The 17,999-nt window shown below is 35.8% G+C and overlaps 1 protein-coding gene across 4 annotated transcripts in view; it reads right to left on the bottom strand.

Moving 5' to 3' along the window:
* Pcdh19 (protocadherin 19) overlaps positions 1–17,999 on the bottom strand; it is a 97,228-nt gene that overhangs the window by 25,584 nt on the left and 53,645 nt on the right. For 2 of the 4 annotated variants that reach the window (XM_015502304.2, XM_048797372.1), the window contains 2 exons: positions 17,794–17,852; positions 9,287–9,459 (listed from right to left, as the gene is read on the bottom strand). In XM_015502304.2, the coding sequence (XP_015357790.1) occupies positions 9,287–9,459; positions 17,794–17,852 (232 nt within the window). The remainder of the gene's footprint in view (positions 1–9,286; positions 9,460–17,793; positions 17,853–17,999) is intronic. The other 2 variants (XM_048797371.1, XM_048797373.1) reach the window with 1 other exon arrangement.

Raw genomic sequence — 17,999 nt, 5'->3', positions numbered from 1 at the left:
ACACTACACAAACAGAAGCCTTAAAGTGGACTGTGTTTCTTTGAAAACTCTATGTTAAACCAAAGATCCAGGGCAGATAGCTTTATGGGTCTCTAATTAACATCACAAAGGCAACACCACAAGGTTAATAAGAGATGGTTAGTTAGGAGTGGTGGTTTCCTGGTGCCAGCTCCAGCAGATCAGTACATTTGCAGACTCATTAGCTGCATAGATTGATTATCAGCTGAATTCAGGAAGTGCTCACTTGCTGTGTTAGCAGAAGGCTAGTGTGATTTGATACAACCCTCCAGCTAACTAGCACCCAACAGTAAGGTAATGTTTTCTACAATCAAAGAAGGAAGGTTTTCATTGCCTTCAATTTCAGTTGACATCAATTATAAATCTGAAGTATTTGGTGAAGCTCAGAGAGACATAATGAAGCCTTCTCAGTTGACAGTTGGCACAAACAAAGGTCTGGCTCTACATCTTTAAAATTCACTTTGTGTATAGGCACTGTATTTCTGAATTCTCATCTTGCCACTAAACAAAATTATCCAGTGTAAGAAAATTCAAACTTAATAGAGTACTCACAAGATAATCACTCAACTTTTCTAAAATGTAGAAACAGTCTGATGGGCATTGAATCAAGCAAAAGAATTTGCACTTTGGGTTCACTCTGGACTTTGCTATCGATTTGTGTTCTGGCATTAATAAAGTCCTTAAACATTTTGTCCATTGGGTTTTCTTCAGAACACAAATGGAAGAAATATTTATATGCAGCATATCTCTAGAATACAATGGCTCCTTGATTTAAAAGGACTAAATTTTCTGGCTAGAGATGATAATAAAAGTTCTCCAAGTTTAAAATAGTTTACTTTTACATATGAGTGACAGCTCAGCTTCTGCTTCTGACTTGCTTTGGTTTGTCAATAGTGTACAACCTGACTCTTATAAGCTGGAGGCATTTTTGTTTCAATAAGCTGATTTTTAAATTAAATTAAAATCAAAACCACTCTTTTGGTTCACCTCCCAGATTAGAGCAACTGACAGCCTCATTAATGATTAAAAACAGCAGGTGGTGATGCCTTGGAACAGTTTGACCAGTCTAAATATCTTGGAACCTACATCATTCCTCTTTTCCTCTTCTGTGTACTAAAAGGGAAAGACTCTTGTTCACACAGGTTAGAAACTCTATACAAACTAAAAAAAAGAGGGAAGAAAGCAAGATGTCCAGCACCTATTAAAAAGGAAGAGAGTATGGGACTTAGAGATGGAGAGAGTAGTCACACAAAGTTGGAAAATAAATCTCTGGCACTGGATTTGAATTTGTAAACTCATGCCTGGGAAGCTGCCTTGCTACAATCAATTAAGGCTACCAAATTTTTCCAGGTAATCAGAGCAGTGTATGCCTACAGGTTTCTACCTTAAAAGGCAATATTATTAAAGTTATGTTTTTATTCAAACCAGATTACAGTTACACTCCTGCATCACTTAAAGTCTAGATACTAGACTACAATTTAGGAATACTCTAGGACTTAGCTGACTTAAATAGAGGCAAAGAAACTTGTGTGAGGGGTTCTAACTTCAGTCAGGGTAAAAAACTTCCTGGTAAACCAAGGAAACTAAAGATTCTCAAAAGCTATTAAACTGGGTACTACCAAAGTTAAAAAGAACTAAACTTACAATAAGATACTGTTGTCTGTTTTTCATATTTAACCACTTGCCTGCTTGTCGTCTAATCTGTTACGAAGGATAACAGACTAGAACTATTATTTCTGATTACAAGGCACCCTTAAGAGACAAACTGTCTCTCAAGAGGCAACCTCATTTGACAATGTGAATTCAGCCACAAAGAGTTCATATTCGGATAAACTCCTTTAGCCCCTTCTGGATTCATTACTTTTCAATCTCTGCTAAACACCGTATTTCACATACCTACAACCATACAGTAGATCTTTGACCATATATTTTTATATAAAGTCCAGCATTTGACATAAAACCCCAAATCCCACAGTACCTTTTCATTTTGTTTCCTGCACACCCATATCTATAGCCAAATGATTTGTTCCAGACCAACTATGGACCCTATCTCATCATTAATCTCTTTAGCCCTAATTGTCAATAACTGCTTTGTATTCTCTAGAGATGGTAATTGATTGGTTTATGGAATTACATTCTTCCCAGTTGCAAAAGAGTCAGTTTTTTTCCATCTGCCTTGAACTTTAAAAGGCCATCTAAGACTGGTGCAGTGATATATGCCTGTAATTCCAGTAACTTCACACACTGAGGCAAGAGGATTGCAAGTTCAAGGCCAGCCTTGGCAACAAAGCAAGACCCTCTATCAAAAGAGAAAAATAAAAATGGAAGGTCTGGGAATGTAATTCAGTGGTAGAATACCACTGGGTTCAATCCCCAGAAATCCCCAGAATCCTCAGCAAATAAATAAATAAATGACCACCCAAGACCTAAACCTAGATTATGTGACTTAGAGATGGAGAGAGTAGTCACATAAAGTTGGGAAATAAATCTCTGGCATTAGATTTAAATTTGTAAACTCATGCCTGGGAAGCTGCCTTGCTACAATCAATTAAGGCTACCAAGTTTTTATGTGAGAGCTTTCAAAACATCTCCAGAAGAACCTGTCCATACGTCCTTGAAAAGCAACTTTTCTAATGGACCTAAATGCCTGTCAAACCTTGTCTGATCTGGTTCTTAGTTGTTTTTTCCAGAGTGCAGTTTTATTGGGGGCAAACTTTGTAGGAAAAAAAGGACTTCCATATGAAAAAAAGGATGTATCAAATGAGCTTTTCTTGGCTCAAAGTCTACTGAAAATAAGCCATCTAGTGAAGACAAGAGATTAAAAATCCCTAGGCAAACCCTAACCCTGGATGACAAAAATCATCTATGGTAAGGGAAGAAAGCCATCTCACAAGTATTTTGACTACACAATAAAGAAATGATGTAGAATTTTGGTATGATGATTTAAGTGGCTTCTTAAATGATGACTGGATTTAATTCCCCGTATTTCTTTCATAATAAAGGGATTAGAGGAAAAATAAAAAAGGTAGTCTATAAATTCTTAAATGCCATGTTTAGATTCAGGTTTTTCCATCCTCATGGAGTTTATTTATGGTTCTTAACCATCTTAGGACAGAAATAATGTTATATAAAAAGAAAGACCCAAAGAAGATAATGATCTTGATATTTCAAAGGGCTTTTTGAGCATATGAAGCAATCTACATGATCTGGTCCCATAAGACAACTTGACATTTTTCTCATCTATTATCCTCTTAGCAGTATCCCTATTTATCATGGCCTACAGAATTTTCTTTTTCATGCAGCAACTGGAAAACATTCACCCAGCAAATCACCAAAATAGAGCATAATTTTATCTAGCATACCATGTTGGCAACTGTCTTCCACAATTCCGTCAATGGGATTCCATTACACCAAAGTGTCCTTTTAAATGTGTTTTGTTTTCTAGTTCAAGTAAACTTAATTAATTTCTTCACTGATCCTATGTAGCCTATTCCATACTGGACCATTTGTGCTACTGCGCCATAAACTCCTAGAGAATGAAATTCTTAATTGTTCAGTGTGCTCCCTTTATATAGCCTCCATGCTCCAATGCTTTCCAAGTATTTAGAAACATAGAAATTCTTAGTGTCAGCTAGACAAAAAAAAAAAAAAAAAAAAGCCCATGGCATTCATTTTCTTGACAAATAGTCAATCCCTCACCACAGGTAATAATTTTTAATTTTTTCAATTTTTGGGGGGGTACTGGGGATTGAACTAAGGGGCACTCGGCCACTGAGTCACATCCACAGAACTATTTTTTATTTTATTTAGAGACAGGATCTCACTGAATTGCTTAGCACCTCACTTTTGCTGAGGCTGGCTTTGAACTTGTGATCCTCCTGCCTCAGCCTCTTGAGCTACTGGGATTACAGGTGTGTACCACCATGCCAAGCCCTACCACAGGTAATAAATAGCAACAGCAAATTTTACAATGACCTTAAATATGAGACAACTAAAAGTTCCAAGTGGATATCAGAAAAACATTTACACATACAAATTGGTGTGTGTGTGCGTGTCTATTTGAAAGCAAATGAACAGTTGGTATTATTCCTGATGTACTGTATGAAAAAACTGATGGTGAATTGTCCTGAAAGTATTCTCTAACCAAAATAACCAAACCAATAAAATGCTAGTAAATAACTGCTAATAGCATAGATGTTTCCATTAGTTAAGAACAACTTTTTATTCAAGCAACTATCTTGTCAATAAAATGTAAATAATGCTTTGGAAAGAATCCAATTACCTGGTGCAGCAATGTAGTCGAAATAAACAATGCTCCACCTGTCACATTTCTTCCTACAGAAATTGCTGAGATTGGGAAAGGATTAAGTTTCCAGGCATCCAAGGCAAAGAGGGACTAGCCATTGAATACCATTGAATGCCTCTAAACCAGAAAAGGAACTGGGTGTATCAGAGATTAAACCTACCATTCTATGGTGAAATTAACCAAAATTGAGCAGGAAATTCAACCTCAAAGCAGGAAGGTTTTAAAAAAATGTTTGCTAATGTAATACTGTTCAAATTAGAACATCAAGGAAGAATTTTCATGATATTCTTATTGAAAATAAGACCTTATTTGCAATAGGCTTCTCATTTTTTTTCTTTATTGGTACAATATTAACAAATTTTCTAATAGTTGCAAGCCCTATTCTTATGGTCTTTAAAATAAAAATTGTTGATTTTATCATTCAGGTGAACTTGGTCATCTCAATAAACCCCAGGTAAGCCAAAGTAAAAAGATAATTGCTTACAGTGAATAACACTTCCCAGAGCCCAACACATAGTGCGCCCTCAAAAATATTGTTGAATAAATGAATAAGGTATATCTGTAAATAGATTAATCCTGGCTAGTAGTAGTAATACTTGAGGCAGGATGAAAGAATCTGAAAGTCACATAGAAACACTATATACACAAACCTATGTTCAAATAATTAAACATTTCACTCAGTATATTTTCAAGAGAATGAAGACATTTTTAAAAAATATTCTATATGAGCAAAACTAGGGAAGAAATAACCGCATGAATTGCAAAACAGTATATCTAGCCTAAAAGATGCTAATTCAGGTCCAGGGGGATCTAATCAACCTCTTTGTTGAAGTAAAGATAAAACTTTTTGACAGCAAATGCTATTCTGATAAAATGGAATTTTCAATTACTTTATGAATATCTGGTCTATGCTACCATTTCTGGAGCTCAGCAGCACACTGCTTTGCAATGTCACAAAATATTCTCCATTGAGAACTCCCTATTTTTCCAAGAGATTAATTGAAATGATTTAATTGAGTGTTTGGAAATTTAGTGAGGTGGAAGGTGAGTCAGGGGGATAGGTAAAAGGATAAAGAAAGGGATATTTAGTCACTGAATCACAGTTTCATTAAAAGGCTAGAGAAAATGAAATTGCACATTGTTTGTATAGTGTTGAAAGTGTAAACATCTTAATACACCCGTGGTTAACATTATACTATGGGTAGAATGCAGACTATAGAACATTTTAATAGCTAATTTTTTATAAGTTTTACTCCATGTATATATACCTTTATTTTATTTATTTATTTTTATGTGGTTCGGAGGATCAAACCCAGTGCCTCACATGTGCTAGGCGAGTGCTCTAACACTGAGCCACAACCTCAGCCCCCTTCATGGCTAATTTGTAGCAGCAGTTGCATTAGGCACAGATCAAGTACTTCGAATCCATGTTTTGCACAGAAAATATGTTGAATGGTATTAGGTGATAAGATTGGTAAATAAACAAGTTTAATAAAATCCAGAAAAACCTACACTTCCAGAAATAAAGAATCATTATATTTCTTCCAGATGTGAAAAGGAGATAAATGTTACTGCAAATTTCTGTACATGGCTTCCATTTGGTATCAATTAACGTGGGAAGGAAATCAATTCAGTGTGTACTGAACTCCAAATTGGGTGCATATTAGAGCAATTAGAGTCATCTTCTCAACTGAAGAATTTATAATCAATAATTAAAATCATAAGGGAAAAGAGACTGCGTATGATTTGGAGCAAATTAGTTGGACTTGGGACTAGAGTACAGTTCTACAATATGATCCCCCAAAACCCCAATTTCATATCAGGACTGCATTTTTAAGTAAGCATAATGGAATATACAAGTCATCATAAATGGTCATGCAAAGAAGCAAGGAGGAGCCAGAAGTCTATTAACTTCACCACTATTCAACTCAGAAATAACCAGGATAGGAAGAATATCAAACCCAGTCATATCCGAAATCATGCAACAAACCCATGAGCTTCTGGCACCTCTGACCATCCTACTTGTCAATTGCTCCTCTTAGAGATTTGCCTGTAGGAATTGTATGGGGCAAAATTCCTATCCCCACCAGAAGGTAGTCAGTTTACCAAATAAATTCAGGGAGGGAAGATTTGATTGTGACTCTCAAGCTCCAAATGAGGCATTAAACCTGCTCAAAATGGCCACATTTACTTGTTGTCAAGGTCCTCTGCATTAAAAAGTCTTTTACATATTCCACTTTCTTCATTGAAACTATTGATTCTGAATTCCAATGGCTTGTAAAGTTCTCAGTGAATAGTTATTGAAACTTTAGACACTTGGGCCCTTACATAAGTCATAAAGCACCCTTAGCATTCACACTTAGCATTCTTCTGCTACTGTATAGTATAGTTATAAGTACAAATCCCAGAGGAACTTTCAGCAGTGTGAAAAAGCACAGGGCCCAGTGTCTCTCAGAAAAGGAGGAACAAATACATTTTATATCACTTCTTCGAACACTAGCAACACAATAATAGATCACTGAACAAACCATTCCTGCTCAAGTAAAAATGAACAAATGCAGAAATTTTCTTAATTTTGAAAATTCTGAGACTTCTCTATCAATTACATGTCCACATACATGCAAAGGAAGATGCAGTATCAATATTGAAATTAGAAATGTCATAGAGCCACAGATAGGATATCCAAGGTGAACCAAACTATTCAATACAATGATATAAGGTCCACTCTATTGGGTGAATCTAGGCCAAATTTGGAGTGGTTCTAGCAGAACCAAAAGAAATATCAGGATCAAAGTTTAGGCTGAGAACTTCAAGATCAGGCATGTATGGTAGATTCACCAGCAACTGCATTCCCACAACTGTTCCTTAGGATAAAATGAAATACACTTACCATGGGAGTGCAGGTTGAAATAGTAAATCTATGAAATGTTAATTGCTGGAATCATTGCTATGTTTTGAGGTAGTAATAATCAACCCAAGATTGTGGTGACACAATCTGTGTGGCAAGCCTAGAGTTGATTTAGGACACACAATTAAATATCATTATGGAAATCTTCAGAAATAGTGGGATATCACAAGGTACAGACTATGTAAAAAAGACCTTCATACATAAATTTTAGCCACTCAAGTTGTAAAGAACCAACCTAAGGATTGGCTCAAAGTTCAGCCACTGCTGGAATAATGGGAAAAATAATGAACACGCATTTGCAAATCAAATACTGAGAAACAAATGAAGAGGTATTGCCAAAATGGAACAAAAAGTACATCTGTGCATGTGTGTGTGTGTGTCTAATCATCTCTTATAATAGGAGAATCTTGGGATACTGTCACATCTTGCTTTAGAATATTCTCGTTATTATCCAATCTACACAATATATAATGCATCCCATTTGTAAGAAACAGAAAATCTAGCTACAGTCCACTTATATTATTTTCCTAGAGAAATGTGCTAAAAATTAAAACAGATGTTGTTCTAGCCAGGCATAAAGTGAGAATCAATTATGACTATTTCTTTTCCTGGAGTCATTTCATTTCACAGAGCACCTAACTAAAACCCTTTCTGATATAAATGAAAAAAGCATTTCTTTGAGACACATGCAAGGAGTAAACGATACATATCTGTCTGCATCCTGTGACACACTGCTAATTCTCTGAGAATTAAATTGCTCCTGTTTCAGTTATATAAATGTTTATTTTTTTATCCTTAGTCATAGTAAGGATTCCCAGAAAGTATATTATCTCGGCAGATGTCACCACTCACCAATTAGGGAAGGCAGCAGTGAACAATTGGTAGTGACCTCTCTATATTATGGACTTTGACACTTGGGTCTGCTGGGTAAGGAATGGATTAGCAATTTAATAAAATCTACAGTGACTATTTTTCCCATAGAAAACATTTTGTTTTGTGAATCATGCATTTTTTGATTCATTTACAAAACCAAAACAAAAGCATTTAATGATGTTTACAGTGAAATGAAACAGCTGAAGACCAGCACATAATCACCATATTTTGTTTCCTCGTCTTTAAGACTTTTAGCAGTAGGACTTCCAGCTGAGCTTGAGCCTAGCTTCTCTAAGACATAGCCAAGTATTCTGAAGCTTCACTGAGCCTAAACACTAAGTTGAATTCATACTTCTTAATTGAAAAGGACAGGCTGTTTGCACAGCATGTTAGCATCAGTAAAATATTGAAAATGACATTTGTGCCCAAGTCCATCTGAACATTCTGCCTTCCTGAACTCTGCTAATGCTTTTATATCCTGGTTTCTGCCTAGCATAATTTTAAATAGTGCTTCTTGCTGAGGGATGTGTGGCTGAGTTCACAAAAACAGATCCTTCTTCATACATGAGGACGCTGCTCCTGACATGTGCTTTCCACATTAGTGGAATGTTTTACATTGATTCAGCTGCATTCTCTTGCCCTGGTCTCCCCTATGACTGATGGCATGGATTCATGTGGCAGCCAGACAAAATGGGAAGTTCAGTACTTTCAATCCTCAGTAAAGAGCACACACAATCTGTAGTCAGAGAACAGTGTCTCTCCCGGTAAATCTAACTAGCCTGATTGGGAAATAAAACCTACCCCTCTGGTCTCATTAGAGTTGTGTTCTATGCAACTCAATTGATCAGCTGAATTCAGGCACCATAGCAAAAAGAGGCATTTATTCCTGGTGAGAAGGCATCTGCTCATTTCCTGTGTGCTCGCTCAGTGCAGTTACTATTGAAGTGAATGCACGCAATATGTATATGGTGTTATCCTGTAAAATGACCAAACAGTATATGATCTTGAGGGAATCATTCAGGGAAGCAGAAGAATCTGACTAGATTCTGCTGTAGGTGCTGCCGAGTTATGAACTTAGTGGATAACTTGATACCACATTCATTAAAGTAGTAAAATGTGCCTGCAAACATTCTGGGTTCTTTGGAGTCTATTGTTGTAACTTACAATCAGTCAACCCTTACCATGGTCAGGCATCTGAGATCCCATGGACGTCACACTGGTATTCAGCACATCGTTGACAGCAGTATCACAATACAGGCTCCTCTGGACATCATGCTCACTGTCAGTCTGGTCACTCTCCTCATGTCCACTATCCTTCAGGCTGTTGCCCTCTAGGTCCTTGAAGGTGGAGCTGCTGGGTTGAAGAAAGAATGTTCATTTACGACTGTGATAGATCTGACTTTTAAAATCTTTCCAAGCCAGGATGATGTCAGTTCTGTAATGGAGCCAACAGTGGCTAGATTGCCCAACAGAGCAGGGATGAGGGGAAGAGAAAATTTTGTTTAAAGATAATGGAACTTAACATTGCAGAGAAGTTCCCACTATTGGATGCTGATGCAACTAATATTTTCATTCACTCATTTTCAGTGCATCGCTATAAGCAAGATACAAGAAGATAAAAATCTAAAACAACCACCTCTAAAGAATGCTGTCATCTCAGGATTTTTCTGTTTTAATACAATTGAATTTTTAGTGAGAGATTACTATTCATGAGTAACTGTTTCAAGTGCTTAGCATTAACTTTTTAAGTCATCACAGCTCTATCAGAGAAAGGTGCTACTAATATTCATATTTATAGATGAGATAGCAAAGATACATAGAAGTTAAATAACTTGCACAAGGTCACATGGCTGACAAGAAGTTTATCATATCTAATACCAAATCCAGATAGTCTAGCTCCAGAGCCTAGAACTTAACCACTATGTATAATGCTTCTCCAAATATGTCTACTAACCAATGGTAAAAAAATAAGAGTGGAAGAAGTTGATACAACACAATTAAAATAGAAAGGGCTGTCAGAATTAGAGAACTCAGATCAGTTTTAACTGAAAAAGGAAAAAGGACAGATTCAAAGAAAAAGAGGAGGTGAGAAAAGAACCTTAGTGCATGGAAGGTATGATGGCTAATTCTGTGTCAATTTGACTGGGCCACAGGATGCCCAGCTAGCTAGAAAAATGTAATTTCTAGATATGTCTGTAAGGGTGTTTCCAGAAGAGATTAGGAATTGAATTGTGAAATTGAGTAAAGCATGTGACTCTCCCCAGGGTGGATGGGTATTATCTAATCCCTCCTAGGCCTGAATAGAACAAAAAGGCAAAAGATTGAATTTGCTCTCTGCCAAATTGTCTGAGCTGGGACATCAATTGTCTCTTATACTCACTGCTCCTTGTTCTTAAGCCTTGAGAAACAAATTGGAATGTATACCATTGGGTATCTGGTTCTCAGGCCTTCAACTACATTGCCAGCCTTCCTGGTTCTATAGCTTCTAAATGGAAGATCACAGGACTTCTCGGCCACCATAACTGCATGAACAAGTAACTTACAATAAAACTTTTTCCAGACAGATATAGATATTTAAATGCCTATTGGTTATCTTTCTCTGGAAAACTCTAATATAGAAGGTAAGATAAAAGTGAGAGCCAGAGAGCAAGCATTAATGTAACTGTGGATATACTAAAATCAAGAAAACTGTCAGCTCAAGAGTTTGTGGGTAAATTTTTCTTGCATTTATTAAACCAATGCACCACACAAGGCACTAAGCATACTAGCCAAGAACTCCACATCATTTTTCACAGAGAGTAATATACAAAGTATACCCATAAAGAACCCACCTGCTATTTATAATACTTTGTACATCTTGCCTGAATCTGCAATGGTGCTATACCATGGATTGTACATTATGCATCTAAAGTAAGTAGTGGATGGTGAATCCATTCCCTAGTTAGTGAGATAGTAGCAAAGGCACACTCAAGAAAATGTGTTGCTGTCCTAACAAGGAAGAGTGGCACACTTGTGAATTAGGACAAGCCCCAATAGACTTACTGTGCCTCTGCAAAGGGAGCCCTGTGGAGATAGTACTGCAAACTCGCTTGATCTGCTCAACTTTCAACATTCACAGGCCTGACTCTCTGAGACTTTCATAAGAATATTCAGTACATATGATGAAGAGCTGTGCCATATACACAATAAATACACTGTAGTTCTTTGCACTTGGCCAAGAGGAATCACAACTAATTTTTAACATATGACCCAACTAGGTGCTAAAAGCTGGCTGACCTGAATTTTAAAAGGAAAAGATCAAGAGAGTAATAACTGGAAAGCAATATGTATAAGAAAATGAAGAGTAGGATAGAGTGAAGCACTGGCCTGTTGGGTAATTATTTTCAGAAAGGATAACTGAGCATCAGCTTACTTCACTAAAACTAAAATCACTTAATAGGCCAGCTCACTCAGATAACAGCCCTATGAACATACCAGGATGCAGCTCTATTAAAACAAAATCATTCTATAATTTTTTCATGGTCAAGAAGACCAATTGGAAACACTTCATTTGAAGTGTCTTATAATTTCTAGCTTTATGGTACAGATTCTGTAAATACCAATTCCACAGTTTAAATAGATTCAAAGTTTGTACTTTAGAAAAACAATTAGCCCTGCCTACAAGCACTCATATTCTTCAAGAGAAGGGAAATGACCTGTCTGGATGATATTACAGACTGTTCCATTTTGATAACAAAAATTAACTCACAACCTGTATTATCTGTTATCTGAAACATAATGAAAACTTATTTAATCCCCAAAACAAAACTGGCATGTTAAGCCAGAAAATTCAATTCTGAATTGACTGCATTTCAGCAGTTGCCAAAACTTACATAAGATATATGATGGTGAGGGATAGAATGCAAGGACAATGTAGTTGACCATCCTTCAGAGCAGGGTTTCTTAACCTTGGCACTATTGACATTCTTGGCCCCATAATTCTTTGCTGTGGCTGTCCTGTGCATTGTAAGATGTTTAACAACATCCCTGAGCTTTATCCATGAGCTGACAGTAGTGGCCCACAAGAATAACAATCATTTTGTCTCCAGGGAGATATTGTCAAATCACCCCCAGTTGAGAACAACTGCTTTAGATTCTCTAAACTCTATTCCTGTAACAGACTATACTGGAAAAAGCACTGAACTTGGAGTCATTAGGATACATGAAAATCTGTCATCTGCTCCTTAATCTATGTGATCCTAGGCTTGATATCTGATGTCTTTGAGTCTCAATTTCCTTGTCTGTAAAATATAGTTGCTAAACTCTCCTTCAAAAGACCATTTTGAGGGTTCAACAAGACAATACACATGAAGTATCACATATACAAATGCTCAATAAATAGTACAATTTACTATGATCATTACCTGCATGGTAATACCTTCATTGAATTGTAACTAAATATTATATCCATGGTCTTTTACCAGATTATATAGGAAAATTTATATTTAAAGACTATTTCTACACCTTCTGTAAACAACAGTCAGACATTGTCCATAATGTTATTTCTCCTAAAATTCAGTAACAGAAAAAAAGTAGTTCTCTCAAATATGTACACTTTCTTAATTGAATAATGAGAACTATATGACCTGATGCATTTTTTATTTTTCAGTCTTGGCATCTCAAAAGATGCAAGGTAAATGTAATCTTGAATTGCACTGAGTTACCTCCCTGGATACCAGGAATCTCTATCTTGCTTCTCCTAATTGGTTTTTGATCTGCCTTTTTAAAATCTGATCATCCATCTTATATGCATCTGAATGTTATAAACTACCTCAGAGCTTTTTTCTTTAGGCAAAAAGGATAGAAATAATAAAACAAAACTATAAAGGACTAGCTACTGGAATCTAAGGGACTGGTAGTGTGAATTTGAGAAGTTGTGTATTCTCAAAAGGAAAAGCAAAAGATATAACCACTACCCTCCCCCAAACCTTGGAATAGTTAACTCATTTAAGGATCACTTTGCTCATCTGACAAACTAAGTACCACTGACCCTGATCTTGTAAGGACATTTATTGGCTTAATGAATGGATTTGTGTAAGGCAGTTTAAGACTCAGTGAGCAAGATGCTACAAATTGTAAAGCAGTCTGATAAATGGCTACTCACCCAAAACAAATAACAATTTATGTCAGGCATAAAAAATGCTGATTTCACTTACTTTATTACCTGTGTACCTCTTGGGAGATGAAAGACTTATAAAACAACTTTTGTAGGACAATAAATTAAGGGTACCTGTTTGCAATGGTATTGTAAATGCAAATGTTTCTATTACTGTTCTGGTGGCCAACAGGACAGATTCCCTTGAAAACACCTTAACAGGACTCTGCATACAGAGTTACTCAGAAAATGCTTGATGAATGAGCATCATACACATTCTGATCTGTATCTACCACTTAAAATATTAGAATTCTTTTAAAATATTAGAATCTTTTTCAATAATATTAAGAATCTGAAAGGAAATAGGCCATATCTTCCCAGTAGGTGACACCACATACCCAGGGAATACAGCTGAGACTAAAAATAAGAAGGGGGTAAGAGTTGAAAGAGTATTATAACTGTGTTTAAGGAATCTAAGGAAGATCCTAAAGTGGTTTCTATACCAGCTGTATCACAATCACCTTGGGAACCTGTTAAAACTGGAGGTTCTCTAAGAATGGCGCTAGAGACTGTATTTAACAAGTCTCTTAGGTGATTCCCAACACACACTAAAGTTCAGAAATCACTGGCTTAAAGGGAAGTTTAGCACTAGTTTTTTAATGAAAAAAAACTGAGGTTTCCTTAAACTTCCTTCTTCCATTCATTCAATAAACATGTACCAAGCACTTACTGTATTCAAGGCACCATACCAAATGCTACAAAATCTCAGGACAATGTTGGTGATAAAGGAAAGCACTGTGCATGAATTAGGAGCTGATGTTCATTTTCCTTTCCATGCTGCTTCAGCATCTTGTTCATTTCTTATTCTATTTCCTTTGATCTACATCCTTAGGCCCTGCTTGATATTGCTCCAAAAGCACTACAGGAGTGGATATCAGACAACAGCATAGAAAGCAGGCATGAGCAAAGACAGTGTTGCATCAGGGGCAAAGTACCACTGCTGGCTTTCTTCTTCTGAGAAGATAGCAAGAAAACAAATACAGCAGGAAGGAAATCCATCCAGAATAATTTTCAGACTCTCTTGGTTTGCTAATCTGGAACTCTTTTATAAACCTCCTTGAGATACCTCCAGACTGCAGATGATGTTCTGGAGGAAAAAAAAAAAAAACTACAAAGATATAATGCTAGATTCTTTATTAAAAAATATTATGGAGAATGTGCCATATATCTTCCTGTTCCCTTCTATATTCACTCTTGACTCTTCTCAACTTTGATTTATGCCTGTGAAAAATCCCCTTGCCCTGTGGCATTCCATTGGGATTAGCCCATGGAGGACATGAGAAGGAGGTCAGAGGGTAAGAGGAGAGTGATGTTAGGGTATTCATTATCTCTGCTCCCCTCTTGCAGGGTCACTTAATGGTGACTGTATCCTTCAATTGACCAGAAGTCACTATTATTCTGTAGTCAATGTTCCCTCCTTGCTCTCTTCCCTAGTCTTTTCAAAAGTATTTTCAACTCTATTGTTCTTATACCAGAATACTGTGTTATCTCTTGCCCAAGTCTTTGCAAATAGTCCCTTTGTAAAAAAGAACTTTCCTTAAATTATTACAATTCAGTGTGTCAACTATATCATGTAACTATTTCCTGATTGATACAGGAAAAAATTAGAGAATAATGACAGGCCTGTTCAACTATCTAAGGTAGATATATATGAAAGAGGAAAAGATGCCCATGTATAAATAGATTGTCCAAGAATGCCAGGAAGAATGATTCAAGAAACATCCTTGGATGAGTAGATAATGAACAGAGGCTGAGAAAAGAGATAGGAAAACAAGTTCACAAAGTAGGCTTGAGATTGGACTGGCATTTTCAAAATTAAAATTTATAATCCAATTAAGAATTTCCTGGCCAAGAGCTTTTCCCATGCATAGATATGGATCTTCAAGAAACCACATATGGAAAAAAACCCTTTCAAACATTGTTGTGAGCTATTTGAACATACTTTGCCTGGTTTGATCACCTGGTGTTAGTAACTACTCTCTTTTAACATTTTCCCCACACTTTATACTTATAATGGTTACTCCACAGGAAAGCATAGCATACAAAATAGCACCCTGTATCTTTCCAGGTATTGTTCTTTGTCTAAACTCAATTGACCCCATAAATTCCAAAGCCTTAATGGTTTTCCAAAACCTTTGCAGTCCCATAACAGAAACTGGCAAAAATGCATGTATGTCTCTCTGCTTTAAAATATTTTGTCTTAATGAAGAAGGTCCTTAACTCAATGCATGTGCCCATCAATGATCAAATGTGTAAAAATATTGTACTTATATACTATTGTTATTTAGTTGTAAGAATATTTTGTCTCTTAAAGTCTTATAAGAAATATATGCAGGACTTTGCATTAAGTGAAATGTGGCAAGCAGATATTAACTTGCAGGAGCATTTGATTCACATGTGGAAGTCAGAAATTTAGTGAGTAAAATTTTGCTCACCAGATACTGTGTTTTGTGAAGGGTTGATATTACAGTCAAAGTCTCCATATTTTTATTTTATTGAGCATAAGAGGGTAAAGAGTTTTGTTTTACCACATGGTCAGTGTATTATGTTTTTCATAAAACTAGTAGAAGGAATACAATACCTTGTAAGCACAAAACTGATAATTATATGAAATAATGATTGTGCTAATTCATTCTATTTAGTCATTTTACCTTGTATATATAGTATAAAATACCATGATGTATTTAGTAAATAAACAAAGTTGTATTTGTCAATGAAAAAATAATGAAGAAGGTCCTTAGTGAAGACTTAAAAACTCCTAGTTTTTGTTTCAGCCACCATCAGGCCCTATTAATTCCAGGTCATGCCTTCTCTCTCTCTCTCTCTCTCTCTCTCTGTGTGTGTGTGTGTGTGTTTGTGTGTGTGTGTGTGTTATAAAGTAATCAAATGAGAGATTCCCAGTTCCCAGTGAGTCAAAAAGCTATTGTGGAAATACACGTATCCCAAAAGGTAAATGTTTGACATAAGTTTTAATTTCATCAGTCTGCCTTTTAAATTGGATATTCAGGGCTGACCTAAGACTTGAGGGTCCCCAGGAGTCTTAGCTTTCCGCCAGGCAGTGAAAATACGACTCATGTTATCAGTTTAACTTGGTCATAGAATTCCTAAGTATCCAGAAATAGCTTGCCCAAGGGACCTGTAAGGATAAGGCAAGTCACTGTTTTCACTAGAAATTTTAAAAGAAGCTTTGAAAACAACAATCTTGAAGCAGAAAACAAAGCAGACCTCTACTGTAAAGCCACTCTAATCAGTGTTTGTAAAGATTTTTCCTTCCCATTAAAACAAATTAGTCAGAGAATTTTAAATTCCTCACTGTTTGCTTTATTCTGTAGACCAAGAAAATATTCTAAATGGATTCTTCCCAACCCCTCAGAAAAATTTCAAACTATACTATGCCTGGGATACAGTGCTTTCCATTTTCAGATGATAAATGATCATCACTTAAGGTCACAAGCTGTCCCAAACTGATACAGATAAACGTAGCATGATGTGGAGTGTGGGGGGGAGGTTACTGTAGCACCATGAATTAAATTAGATATGAATTCAAGTTACTTGTACAACAAGCTAGTTTATTATGTGAATCCTACCCTTCCAGTGATTTATGTAAATTTATGGGATTAGAGCCAGCAAAACAATAGAAGCTTCAGATCTTCTCTACAGCAGCTCTAATACACCCTGCTTGCCTTTCTATTTTGTTTCCATTATTTTAACAAACACACTCAGTGTTCAATTTTAGCTGCCAAATAACCACTGGACCATTCAAGAGGCTATTTACATGAAACAGTAATAAAGGCATCATCTGAGTGGTCAGTTCTGGATTATTTTTGTTGTTTTGTTACTTTTATTCACAAGAAAATTTCTCTTTTGCTTAGTTCTCTCTCTTTAGGTTTTCTACATGTCTTATTTTTTTTCCTATTGGATGACTTTGGTGCCCACTGCACCAGGTAAAATCTTCATCAGTATTCAAAGAAACACTTCTAAATATCTTTAACTAGAGTACTAAATCAGGCAATTTTCTTTTCCTATCTCATCTAAAAAAAACATTATAAAAAATAAAAAGTCAATTTTTCTGTCATTAAAATATCTTTAATATTTCAAAGTTGTCAAAATAACAGCAATCTCAGAAATCACTGGAAATTCCATAGGAAAAAAACTTTTAAGGCCTTTAAAATGAATAGCAACAAGTATTTTGCTAAACAAGATTTTAGAAGTTTTCTAATATTTCTCATATTACATTTTTAATCCACAAAACTATATTTTCATATAACTCCAATTTTATTTATAATTGTGAATATGTATGCATATATTTTAATGGAAAGAAATATGATAAAATGCCAACAGGATTACCTTTAAGTGATGGAATTACTTAAATTTTCCAAACTTTCTACAATAAGCATATAGGCATTCATTTTAAAATCCAAAAAAATATGGTTTTTAAAAAACTCAGTTTTTCTTTTTTATATTAAATCAAGCTAGGTAAGCAAATCAACATACCTTTTGATTAAATGGGCTCGGCTATTCACATAGTTGGAATCAAAAGAATAATTTTCAGTCTGTAATAAGAAAAAAAAGAATTAAAATGTTACACAGGTAATTCATAAGAAGAATCCAAGTACCTACTTAAAAGGATTTTTTTTAAATAGGCAAGAAGCAATAAATGAATCAGAAACTAACACCATAGCGGGGCAGCAGCCTGGGAG

This window comes from Marmota marmota, unplaced genomic scaffold (assembly GCF_001458135.2).
Source record: "Marmota marmota marmota unplaced genomic scaffold, marMar, whole genome shotgun sequence".
In the NCBI taxonomy this organism is placed as follows: Eukaryota; Metazoa; Chordata; class Mammalia; order Rodentia; family Sciuridae; genus Marmota; species Marmota marmota.
This window is presented reverse-complemented; position numbering and strand designations above follow the sequence as displayed.